Source organism: Malurus melanocephalus, unplaced genomic scaffold, assembly GCF_030028575.1.
Source record: "Malurus melanocephalus ecotype Western Australia unplaced genomic scaffold, MMel_1.1 scaffold_399, whole genome shotgun sequence".
NCBI classification, from domain to species: Eukaryota; Metazoa; Chordata; class Aves; order Passeriformes; family Maluridae; genus Malurus; species Malurus melanocephalus.
In genome coordinates, this window is record NW_026623631.1 from 203,737 (window position 1) to 217,176 (window position 13,440).

The 13,440-nt window shown below is 45.7% G+C and overlaps 1 protein-coding gene across 2 annotated transcripts in view; it reads right to left on the reverse strand.

Moving 5' to 3' along the window:
* SGCD (sarcoglycan delta) overlaps positions 1-13,440 on the reverse strand; it is a 291,805-nt gene that overhangs the window by 118,611 nt on the left and 159,754 nt on the right. Inside the window, exons 1-2 of one of the 2 annotated variants that reach the window (XM_057379276.1) lie at positions 7,986-8,092; positions 252-437 (exon numbers count right to left, since the gene is read on the reverse strand). In XM_057379276.1, the coding sequence (XP_057235259.1) occupies positions 252-437; positions 7,986-8,000 (201 nt within the window). In that variant the 5' untranslated portion in view covers positions 8,001-8,092. Of the gene's footprint in view, positions 1-251; positions 438-7,985; positions 8,093-13,440 lie in introns of those variants that run through there. The other variant, XM_057379277.1, reaches the window with a different exon arrangement.

The following is a 13,440-nucleotide window of genomic DNA, read 5'->3' on the forward strand; positions in this document are numbered from 1 at the left end:
TGGTGTATATTGTTAACAAATATACATGTATATTTGTTACATCTACAGCAGATAAGAGGAACATGATTTGCAATGCTGAACTGATCCAGCAGAAAAGGAGGACCATTGGGTAAATTTGTTCCTCCCTGTAAAAGGACTGTCCACAAAAATGAAACACCCCGTTATCCAAGCTGTATCTGAAGTCATGCTCAGCACAAAGACCAGCACCCTCCCTCATCTTCCCCAGACCTTCCAGGGTAACCCCTACTTACAATTGTGAAGTTCATAACCTTCAGAATCCAGATGGTCATAGCAAGGTTCACCAGGATTAAAATCATTAGGAGCAGCACAAAGAAATAGAGGCACCTCTTCCTCCAGCCATAAATGCCCACTTTGTATACCTGGGGTCCTTCCGAGGTCTGCATGGTGCTCCGGTGCGCGTACTGTTCCTGAGGCATCTGCAACGAGCACAGAGAAACAACCACGTCTGTTCAGGGCCAGGAGAAAGGCAATGRCAAAATCTGCTTCTGTCTGTGCCTCTTGTATGGAGGGTTTTGGCTTTTTTTCTTTTTTTTTTTCCAGACTTTACCAGCTGGGCAGCAGCTCCTTGGATATCTCAGTTGTTTTATCTCCTGCCTGCCTCACGCAGAAAAGCACCAAAAGAGAAGCTGATGTGTTAAATGTGGATGTATGGATTTATAAATACACGTAAGCACGCTGTCTAAAGGTATCCTATGGAAATCACTCTGGAGKGACTCTGCTCACCAACCCAGGTTTTTCAAGGCAGGCACTCCAGGGCCTCTAAGGATCCTGAGGGGAAAATTTTGCATGCGTTTGGTAAAAGCAGTTGAGTTCAGCAGTTTGCTTGGAAGATGCAATATGACTTCTCAGAGGTTTCATTACCAAAAAAAAAAAAAAAAAAAGTATAATCTCAAGCAAAATTGTTCCTCCTGACCAAAATAAAAAAGGCAAAGGAGAAAAGTTTGTCTTTACCCTTCCTGCACCCCAAACCTGCCTAAAAAAGTAAAAAATTATTCCCAAGTGCTTATGCTGGGTGGGTGAGGATGCTTGGACAGCACCAGAGGCCAGAACTGTGAAAAGAGGGGAAAAAGGGAAAGGGAAGGGAAAGGGAAAGGGAAAGGAGGCAATTGTGGAGGTATCTGCTGCCACAGGAGTGAAAGGATTCATGTTCTCACCCTTCATGTTGAAAAAAGCCACTTTCACAGGCTTCCCCAGGGATCAGTTCCTTWCGTTTTCAGCCTGTTTTGACGCACAAACTGAGGAGATCATCTCTAAGTAACGCAGAATTTGCTCAATGTTTTGCATTTTAGACTCCAGATAGATAAGGAGCCACCGAACAAGCTCTTGCACTATGGCTTCAACACCACGAGTGTCTCCCTCAAGGTTGCTGGCACTGCTGTTTATATGCAGCCAATTACAAAATTTCCATCCCAGGAGGGAATAGTGGGAGTTCCCCTGTGGGAGTGTGATCTGCAAGTCTGGGATGAGGCAGTGGCAGCAATGAGATGCTCGTCAGGGAGGGAGCTGGGTCACCCACAAACACATGGAGCAAAGCAGAGCTTCTCACTCAGCTACAACTGCTCCAATCCCTACGAAGGGAAAACTTGCACAACAATAAATTACAGAGTTTGCACTACCTGGGGGAAATTATAACCACAGCTACTGTACAGTCAAGGATTTTATTGCCTAATATTTTAACAGGGTATCCTGGAGAGCACATATTAAATGCAGCCTCTCCCTTGGAGAAAATGAATAAATTGYATTGCTAACCCTCTCAAACTATGGAAGAGGTTTGACCAAGGAGAAACRATATGAAATACCCAGCTAAAAATACCCCTTTATTGCAAAACTTGTTTATTCACTATATCTCCTTTGTTGCTTTTTTTTTCTTTACTTGCTGTTTCTAGGATGGAGAAAATAGCATATCCAGCTGGGGCAAAACTTTACAGACATCAAAAGAATTTATAGCAACAGAACACAACCACAAAGAGCAACTTGCAGCCATACAGAAGCCTGGTTTTGAGAATTTCTCTAGTTTTGATAAAATATTTAATCACAGCTGCCCTAAGAGAGATAGAGAAAGTAAAGTACTACAACATGTGTGATGAGCAAGACTCACTAACGCAGGATAAATTCACAACAAGAAAATAACATGGCAGCTGCGGATATCATGTTCTTTCTACACAAACTCACACAGCCACACTTGAGCAATTCGTGGTTTCTCACTGGTGTTTCCCTCTAAACTGTAAATACTATCAAAAAAATTGCTCATGTCTGTAGTTCTCCAGGAAGAGAAGACAGAATGATGGACACAGAGTGCTGAGGTGTGTTAAATRAGCAGAGTAAGAAGGTCTGCAAGGCAACTCCACGTGGAACCAGCTACATCCGCTATCAATAATCTGTATTGTGTGGGAGGGAGAAGCATGCTAGTCGTAATTTACATTTTGGCAACTTTTCCTGACTCAAACATTAAAAAGAATTAAGGCACCAGGAAAAAAAAAAAAGTACTGCTGTGAAAGAAYATCCAGTGGCTGCACTTGCTGGTGACACCTCCCCCCTTTCAATTACTGAACTAAGGGAAAAGGCTGCTGCTGCTTAACAGGATTTTACTCATTCTTCAGGAAAATATAGGGAACCACGACTTAATTTTGTTACAGTGGAGATATTATAATAGTGAAACAAATATAGAAATTGGACAAGAAGCATGGCTTCCAAATGTCAAACCTAAAAGCRTCTGCCTGCCCTGAGAGGGCTTAAACTCACATGTGCACAGCACTGGACTGTCACCAGTGCRTGGACAATCCCACCTAAAACAGAAAAAAAATGCTGCAGCCACATCTTTGCTTTAGCCACAGACAACATGACCATGACTACAAAAGTAGAGCTTGGAACTTGGGTATTTCTCCAGGGAATTCTTGGTTCTGCAAAAGAGCTGCACACTGAGTCCTTATATACACCAACACTGCAAACAGGGCCTGAGACAAAATCCAGTCYGCTTAGAAAAGCCATTCATCCTTTTGCTTTAGCATACCTTAGAGATATGGCCCATGACAAGAAAGATTTATTTGGGTTTTTTTTAAGACCAGTGGAAGAGTCACCACATCTGCTGATCCATGCAGGCTTTTGCAAAGAAGCTTCAGCACTTCCCTTCAACAGAGCTGAAACCACGCTCAGCTGAAAGACACCACACACCAAAACTGGCACTTGAGCTTCCAAATTCACACCACACCTCACCAGTTAGGGTAAATCTTTGCTCCATGCCTCTCTCTCTCCTTCCACCAAGTCCTTCTGCCCTGGGAGGAATCTCCTCTGGGTGTGCAATCCACATTATCAGTTCCTCAGGCAGGAAGGTGTTTTACACACACAGGGGTGAATGAACACCTTTCCCATGTAAACACTGCTGCTGAAACATTCCCWGGCCACGCTGCCTTTATAGGCTCAGCCAGAGCCATGAGCAGGGTGAGGTATAACACAAGGAATCAATAATGTTCCTCTGCCGTGGGGCTTTCTTTGATCAGCACTTGAATGATGTATGTTTAGSTAACAGAACAATTTCAGGCTAAAATAGGATGCAATCTGGGAAGGCAGCTTCTCCCTTATGGGCCCTCTTGGGATTTGCTGCTGGGAATGTCCTGGAGCTCCTGGAATCAGCTCATTGCAGCAGGAACCTTGCTCAGCCAGCACAGCATCTCCCCTCCCTGCCTGCCTGGAAACAGCTTCAGAAACACGAGCAGAATCCAACCCAGGCTGACCTGGGAATGCGTTTCCAGAGATGAGAGAGGGGCTCAAACTCCCTCAGGTCTGGGACCTACATCTCCCACATCTGCCCTCTCTTTGTGTCCATATCACCAACATCCTCTTCTCTTTCTCTTTGTTTTTTGAAACAAAAACCTTTTTCTTTTGGGCTGCAACGAGAGGGAAAAAAAGCCCTAAAAGCCTTCAGAGGTGCTCTCTGCCATATCACTGGAAGGCAATGCACTTGTATTCACTAGCTGTAAATGCTCTGCAGATTCATCCTCTTTAATTTCTCTGTCTTTTAAGTRCACAGCATCCACCAGGTTCAAAAGAACAGACATTTCTGGAGCRTGACTGAGAACAAAACGTGGCATGAAGAAGAGTGTTTTGAGCCATCTATCAACGAGACATTTTGCATCTCCGCTCCCTAGAAAACTCTCTCAAGTTTGACACCCCCAGGTCTGTTAATCCACCAACATCATGAYTCAAAATTGATTTATGGCCCTTCATATTGGTCAGACCACAGTCCGGTCTACATAAAAAGGATCAGGCTCTGGAAAATGACTTTTGACTTGCAGCATGGCCAGTAAGGGCCGAGTGCTGGGGAACAGCCCGTGGGATGAAATACTTGCTGGGATAGTTAAATCTCACAGAACTTTTCTCCAGGACCATCTCACCTTGAAATTGGCCTCTGTGACTGTTGTTGGTGTCCCCAAAGCTGAAATCTTGTCTCTGCTTGTCCCTCTGTCTCTGTCAATAGTCCCTATCCGTCACGTGGGGAACAGCTCCTCCATGAGCTGGGAACAGCATCATCACTCAGTGCTCATTTCTCGGTATCACTGCTATGTGATACATGCCCAGAAGGACAAAAAGTAAAAGGAAACATCCTAAGGAATGTTCTTTTCTTTCATGARTGGYCTGTATCAGTGGGGAACACCACGTGGAGTGTTACTCAAACATCTGGCCTGATTCTGGCAAACACAAGCACATCAGCAAAGTTTTTTTGATCTGTACTCCATCAGGGCACACTCTGCCCAGTCCACTGGAAAACACCTCTCTTCCCATCCCTACCTCTTGCATCTTGTGGGAATTGGACTCACTCAGCACTGGCAGCTGGGGAGGMCCTGGGGATTCATCTCCTGGTAAAGGATCTCAGCCAGATCCCTCGATGCTCCAGGCTGCTCCCCACCTCTAACACTCTGAAAGCTCTTGTCATTTCCCCAGTTATTCAGGCAGCACTTCAACAACAAATGTGCTTGAGGATAAGTGGACTGCAAAAACCTCAGTGTATAAACCARTAACTTGGAGCAGATGGACTCAACCAAAAGCTGACCATGGGAATGTCCTGTCCCTGCTCTTCAGTCAAGGAGCACTTACAGTCAAACTCTAAACCCATTTGAGTTTGCCAGAACAAACCCAAGGAACGGGCAGCTCCATCTCTGAACAGCATTTCCTAAGCCAGGAGTGGTATTTGATTGTGCTGCAAGAGCCTGTGAGCAATGTGATGTCACGATTGCTTCTCTCCTCTGAGAAGGACAGAAACACATCTGCTTTACTGGTTACGACAGTCTCTTCTAAATTTTACACTTTTTACTTAACAAGTCACCTTGTCTGAATACTTTTTTCAGAATTATGAGGAAAAGGGAAAGCTAGCAAGGAAGGAGTCTCTGCAGTGAGTCCTTGTATGTATCGAGCCAGTCAACAGAGAATGTCTTTCAAAAAATGCCCCGCGATTTGCGGCGATAAATTCACGCTGCATGCAAACACCACCCCAGCTTTGCTGCATTCACACACTGCTTCCTTTGCACTGCTCAAACGATGTGAAGCAATCACAAGCCTCTGTCCATCAGTGCCAAGTTTAGAAAAGCTCTTCCCTACCGGACTGTCTCAAAGCAGGATGAACAAATATGAGAATTACACCGAAACAGCCAGCAGCAGGAGGATGTGGAACAGCAAGAGGGATGGCATCAGCAATCCACAGGAGGTGACACTGGCAGGCTCCTGCCCCAGMACACTCTCACCTCACAGCACCAAGAAAAGAGATATGGCTTGTGGGAATGTGCAAAGCAGGATTGTAATATGGATTTATACGGCTGGAACCCAACCAGCCCGGCTCAGATCAGAGCTGTGGGCTTGAGCGTGTGCCAGGATCCAGAGTGCAATCTCTGCAGTGATCCTGCTCACAAAGTTAAACCTTGTTCTGCTGCACCTTCCCTCTGCCTTCTTCCCTCCACATGATACACCTTCTGTGCTATTCCATGTGCTCTTTGGCACAGACACACTCGTTTTCTGGTTTGTTCCTGGGAAGGAGCAGAAGGAATACACAGATTAGGGTGTGCTAAGGGCTCTCTTATCCATCTGCTTCCAAAATCAGGAAGCTCTCTCCACTCTGCCCCACATGCACTCATTCTTCAGTCCCCTTGGATTCAAAGCTTGAATGCTTGACCCAGGTGGAGCTGCACAAAGTTAGCGAGGAAACACCAATCCCCATGGCCCTGTCTGCTGCTGGCTAAGATGGACACATTCCAGCCTCTTCATATTTCTGGCCTTCAACACTGACAATCAGATTTGGGAGGTGGGATGATCAGAGGAAAGAACTTAAATTTTATCTTATTTTTAAGTGAGTGCATAACTTGCAGTGAAGAAGACAATATGCTGACTGGTTGCCTAAATTAACATCTGCTGAGAAAAGCAAGAGAGCTCCCAGTCTGCAGGGTAAGATGGCAGCCTGTGAAGGCTCAAGAAGCTCCAGATCATGTAAGATCTTCATTCAACACAGCATTTGCACTGCAGGTGTATTTTATGCAAAGCAAATTTTGAGCTTATCAAGCCCTCTCCATTTTCATCACATGCCTCCCCCTTCCACAGCTCATCTGTCCTTCCTCTCATTCCCTCTGGCCCCATCAGCCCCCAGGAAGCCACAGGACATCCAGGGCTCCTGCAGGATGCCCTTCCTGCACTCCAAACCCACAAAGATTTCACTTGGCTCAAACTCATTTAACACTCACTCTTCAGCAGCATTCCTGGCAGGAAGCTCTGATCGAGACCTATTCTGGACCTGCTGCCCTTTTCTGGGGAACCCCTCCTTGTCCCTGAATTTGTGTGCTGCCAGGATGAGTGGCTGTTTGAGCCCAGGCTGTGCAGCCCTGCCAGATGCAGGCACAGCCATCAGTGAGCCAGTCAGAGATTCTTAGCGCCATCCCACTGTATAATTTAATATCCCTAATTCATTCCTTGTTGAAAGAAAAAAAAAAAAACAAACCACCAACACCACCACCACCACAAAACACAGCTGAAAAGCATTTTCAACACATCAAATAACATTGCTCAGAAAATCCAGGGGAGAGGCAGCAGCAGAGGGAAGGAAGTTTGTGAAGCGACGCGAGGCGGACTCGTCCTGACACCTCCATCCCCTGACGAACGCGCGCTCCCCAATCCCCAGCCCCAGCCATATAAGGTGCTGATAGCTCTGCAAAGGCAAGACAAGCTTTAAWGCTGCAACTAAAAGGATGAGAGAACACTGCCTAAATCTGGCAGGTCCCTAAAGAGGGAGCGAGCTTTTCATCATAAATGCTCCTTCAGTTATTTGGGGGAAGAAAMGCAAATCGGAAGAGAATTTGCAGATAGAACAGCCCCTAAATTAATGTTTTTTCCTTCTAATCTGCTCTACAGGACTTCTGACCATGCTGTCTGTTGCAGTTTGTTCATGCTTTATAAAATGCAGGAAAAAAAATATGCAGAGAAATTACAAGGCAATGATTATTACTGACTTACTGCCTCCCCTCACAAGCTCGCCATACCAGGAATTGGCAAACAACCCCCAGACAAACACGCTTTCAACTCATTAAACAACTCCAATACAATGTACTCATAAATGGATTTGTTGTGACTGAGTCRCATTTTTCATCCAAATCTCTGAGTGACACATGGGCCAGAGCCAAGCTGCAGGTTCTACATGTACTTAACTCCCAAAAATGAAAAAGTTGGGGATTATTTGGGCGCAGCGTTTCCTCAGCCAGAGACGCGGCGCRGGCGTTGCTTTGCCTGCAGCTTTACTATCGGCACGAATTCAGCCAGAAACCACCACCCAGCCTCAGCCTGCTCCCAACCCTTCGCAAATATGCCACAACTTCCCATCCTGGACTTTTTGTTTTGCTGTGAGCAGCAGTGYGAAAGCAAGGAGCCCCTCTGCAGAGATGCAGAAGGACAAACCCGTGCTCCGTGCTGGGACGGGGCAGGGCAGCTCTTACCTGTCCCCTGGCCATGGATGAGCGCTCGGAGCGTGCAGGAGCACGGGGAAGATGCAGCTCGGAGCTSGGAGCAGCACGAGGCCTGGCCTGTGCTCATGAGCTGCCCCTGTCAGATTTTCCAGCAGCAGAATTGCAGCCAAGTCCCTGCCCATGCCTGAAGAATTTCCTGAACAGCACTCCCGTTCTTTTTCTGACTGCTTTGAAACCACACTGTCTGTACTTCAATAAGGCTTTGTCAGGCCAAGTTACAGCTACTGGGCTGGCTCCAGCGAGCAATTGAAACCACATGTGTTTTGCATTAAAAGCCCCCTTCTGCCTGCACACATYGAGACACAGACTCCCCCGTCTGCCTGCCCTGCCCTCGCCGCTCTAGAGCCAGACATTTCGGTTAAAGGGAATAAAAGGATTATGTTGGGTGAGAGTTTCTTTGGGAAAAGGAAATAAGGGGATGGGAGGAATCCCATTCCCACCGATAACACTTTTCCCCAAATCCTGTGCTTTGCCAGTGTCAGCAGGTCATGGGCACCCAGGTTAACAGCTGGCTTTGCCAAACCCYAACAAGCAAGGAAGCACCAGGATTAAAATTCCAGTTCACCACTACTGTCCTCTTACCTTTACCTCTGTCTCTTCTAAAACTGTAAGAAAAGAAAGCGTATTTTTAGCATCTCTAGACTCRGTTCAGCACATCAGAACTGTATCCTAATCTTGACACATACTCCTGTATCTGCTTATACTAAAAATAATACAACTATTTCTGAGTACTTTCATCCCTCTCTACCTTCCAGCTGTCCTAACCCTTATAACCCAAAATATTTTAAGCACCTTGCCATTTCTTTTTAAAGAGCATTAACACCGCTCCGGCGCTGGCTTAAGGAAAAGAAATAGAAGATATAATGTTATACCTTGAATCAGAACGGGTCCCAGTTCTTAATATCTGTAATCATTTCCAGGCAGCACCATGGGTCAAGGCAGCGACCGTGGGCTCTGCAGCTCGGGGTGCCCCGTGCCTGGCATGTGCCTGCAGAGCAGAGCTGGAGGAGATGTGGAATCACACATGGATGTCCCCCCGATTCCACCACGGCTAAGTCCCACCAAAGATGAAGCACAGCAGCAGAGTTGTCAAGGTAACAATATAGAAAAGAGACAGTTTAAAGAGAGAGAGAGATATTTTTCCCTCCTTTCAAACCGCGCACTCCACTTCTGCGGGGTTTTGCCGGTCTGTGGTTTGCAGAGGTGTGGTGGGCAGGTGAAGTGTTTACCAGGGATAAATGGAGCAGCGATGAGAGCCCTGTGCAGGGCCTGATGCAGTGCTCTTTGCAGGCACAGAAAGCCTGCTGCCTCYATGGGCTGTGGATTCAGCCCGTGGCAAGGACTCCTTCACCCACAGGAACACTGGATCTGCCTTCCTCCCACCAGCAGAGATCCTACAGAACCCCCATGGGATGCCTGGATGGAAACCCTGCAGTTCATCCACCCAGCCGCTGTGAGAGCTGCTGTGGCCACGCCATGCATGGCTCTCACCTGCACTTCACCCTCCTACCAAAATTCCCTTTTCTTCCTGCCCAGAGCCACGCAGTGGTCAGCAGTACTGCCCTTTGCAAGGCCAGGAGTGGCCAGGCTGGAGCAGCCCCCCAAACCCACCTCAGGGTGGGTGGATCCAGCCTGTGATSCTATTTGTGACCACACCATCACCCTGCCTCAGTCTGCAAGACTTTCCACCAAAAGGCAAACACATCAGCATGCACACACCCAACCACTGGTGACAGCATCCACATCCACTTGCACATCTTGTGAGCAATCAGTTGGTGCCAGAGCACAAACCCCAGGCTGTGGATCACATTTCAGGGGCACTGTCCATGCAGCTGAGAGTCTCCTTCACGAGCTGCCACAGCCATGGTAACACCCTTTGGGCTGGCAACCAGTAACAGCTGAAACCAAAGGTGCTTAAAACCTTTGGAGTCTCTTGGTATGAATCAGCTGAAACAGAAAAATATGAACTGCAGATTCACATAATTAGATTTCCAGTTGCACAAGACAATCAGGCATCTGCAGAGCWGTTTGCAAGATGAGAGCAGTTTGTGCCTTCTGTCTCAAATTTCCTCATGGTCTTTATTCTGCAAACCAGTTATGGATGGGACAGGCAGTAACTTCAGTGGGTTGCCGTGTGTTTTGAGTTAAGCATGTGCTTTAGTGCTTTGTGGTCCAGGACTTTTTATGGCAGCCTGGCTCTGGCAGGATCATTAGTCAAATCATTTAAAACATGGCAGCACAGCACTTTAAAACCACTCAGTTYTTTACACAAATATGGCAACTCACTGGTTTTCAAATTTTTCTCGCTGTGTGGACCCCTAAATATTTGACAAAGGTGGTGCACACCCCTCTAATCATTTCACAGAGAGAGATTTCTACATACCTTACAAAAGCCTCTCTTAACTTGTCATTTTTCCCTTGGGAATAGTCCCCAGGCCTCCCATATGTCTGTGGACCACAGGCTGGAAACCGCTGCTGGAGATAACTTAATCCCTTATTAAAAATCTAAATGATCTCTTCTGTTTATGGGATGTTGCTTTCTATCTTCGGAATATTTATGTGAGCTAGCAGTGTGCTGGCAGGTAGAGACACGGGGAGGTGACAGCATTAATACTGCATTTTTTCCACTGGCATAATTAGTAGGCCAAGTCTATAAATATTTACATTAAATCTGTCAGGCATCACACCAACCTCACTGATAACTTCAGGGGTGTCTTACTGTAAACTGCATTAATGCCTCACTATTTTGTCATCAAGTAACACATAAAATGCTCCTCCAAGCTAAACCACTTTGAGTAGGTTGTTTTTATCTCTTTCTCATTTGGGTGCAGGGTTTAAAGACGCTTCAAGCATCAGAACTGTGGCTCAGGGACTGTTCTATTTTTCTGTTATTGAGCTATCATTTGTACTAGTGCCAGCACTACCAAAAATATATGAACCTTGCAAGCATAAACCTGAAGTTGATGTCGACATAACTATCTGCGTAACTGCTATTATTCCTCAGAACTGGCAGGGTTATGAGGATTAAAAAAAAACTACTAGGGCTCTTTGGGAAGATGAAAACAAATTAACCCCCCCTCAAAACTCCAGGATCTTGCAGCTGGAGAGCTCAACACATAGGGACTTACATTTTGTTCAGGAGATCAAATCCACTTGGATCCATGGATTTCTACATTAAGAAAACACCTACAAAAGGTAGGAAGGAAAGTTCTTTCACTACCATTTAACCCTATCCTKGCTTTTGACAGCACTTTCTAGAAGCAACTGAAATTTATTTAGTATTTACTGTTTAATTATCAATATTCATATTGACATCAATATTCATAATTAATTTCATTTAACAAATAATATATATTTGCAAAATGAAACTTGGGATTTTCATGCTGTGCAGCTTTCCAGGGACTCACTCAAGCATTCCCCAAACATTCCAAAAAAATTCAGGGCAAACCAAACATGGAGAAAGAATCAGCATGTAAATGCAGGTGTGGGTGCACCTGGAAGTGGAGGAAGAAGTCAAAATGAAAATTTTATTATCTGAAATAATTGAGCAATCCCTTGTTTGAGCTTTCCCTCCAAATGACTTCCTTTAGAATCCATTATATCTCTTGAAGTATCTATTCACAGTAGAATAAATGTAAACCTTTAAATATTTTTAATGTCTCAACTGAAGGAAATAATCTGCCAAATTATTATTATTTTAAATCGCCCTCAGCCTTGGAGTCTTTTAAGAGATCTCTTGAGTACCTATGTGCAAAGGGAGAAACCAAGACTCATTTCAGCTCCATCTCCTAAAATGCAGAATTAAGGGAGCTGATGGATTAGAAAGTTAACTATTTTGGGTCAGAATAGCAAGCTAAGGGAAGGCAGCTATTGCCATTCCTGATGGATTCACTGATCCCTGAGCATTCAGAGAGGATGGAGGGCAATGTAATGAGACAAGGAGGRGGTTCCCCAAACTTCTGTAGGCAATGGCAGTGGTTGTAGGGGCAGGATCCTTCCCTGAATGGAGAAAACTCTTCCCTGTGTGCGTGTGCAGGGAGTGAAGGTCTGACTTCAACACAGGGAGCAAAACCCTGTTTAAGTGCTGAGAATGCTGAAGGCACACAGCTCAACAAGAAATCACACAGGGCTTGGACAAGTGGAAAGGAAATGGGAGAAAATGAAAAAAGCCACGTGTGCATGTGTGCATGTGTTTGAACACGACAGACCGGCAGTGCCTGCATCCCTACAGCCTCACCCACTGCTCTACTTTCACAGGAGATAAATGTGGCTGCWTTTCAGGAAGAGGTATAAATATAGGACTGGTCATGAGATGGAAGATCTGCTAATTCTTGGAGACGAAAGAGGGGCAGAGCTGCTCTCCTAGGCAGGCACTCCAAGGATGCTCTAAATTTCATGCAGATGAGAAACTCCAGTAACAGCAGAGGTGACCCTGGAGACCTTGATTCACACTGAGTTATTGAGATCTGAATACTAAATTTTCCCCTTCTATTCATCCTGGAGCTAGCAAACAGTACAACAGCATAAAAAAAATCCAAGGAAACACAACAAAAATCTTGGTKTCATGGTAATGTTACAAGTGAGCTGGGCAACAGCAGGGCAGGGCAAGAATCAGTGCTGTTTGCACGAGGCCAAAAACACAACGCGAGCTCAAGCGAAGGATTTGAGCTTTTATGAGAGGCCAGACTTGGAGAGAGCTGCTGCTCATGGTCTGGAGTTGAGAAACACCCACATCACTGCTGCTGCTGCTATGAGACAGGGATCAAAGTGGCAAAAAGTTATCAGCAAAGGCACCTTGCACTGCCCAGGCTCAGGAGAGCTGCAGACAAGAGAGGGTGGAGGTGTCCAGCATGCCAGAACAGATTGATGTGCAACACCTGCACTGAGAACAGCCTGCTCCTAAGGCTCTTTTCTCCTTAGGACCCAAACCTGCAGACTCCCCAAGCCCATCTGCAGTGTTCCCAACCCAAAAGCTCTGGGCTGTGCTCCTTTTCCAACAAAAGCTGCAGCAGTGTTGACCTGATGGCCAAAAAGCCATGGTCAGGATCTCATCCAGCTCACCCCTCTACCCCAACCACTGCTTTGTAATTATTTTGATGATTTCAGCCATTTTCAGGCTCTTCTCTGAAATAATTTAAGGCCAGCAGAGATTGTTAATAGGTACAATGGAAAGCGTTTCTTTTCATTTCTCTGGGACCATTAATGTAATTATTCTGAATAATTCTCAAACTACGTGGGCTGTAATTTCAAGGCAATATTACTATTACAGAGCCTTGTTCTTCCAGCCAGCATGTGTCATACTTCCCATCCAGAGGTTATTTATCAATAATCAGAAGGGTTTTCATTTACAAACAACAGGGCCTCTTCATTTGCAGCACAAGGAAGCAGGATGGGTGTCACCAGGTAAAAAACAGAGGTGCCATGT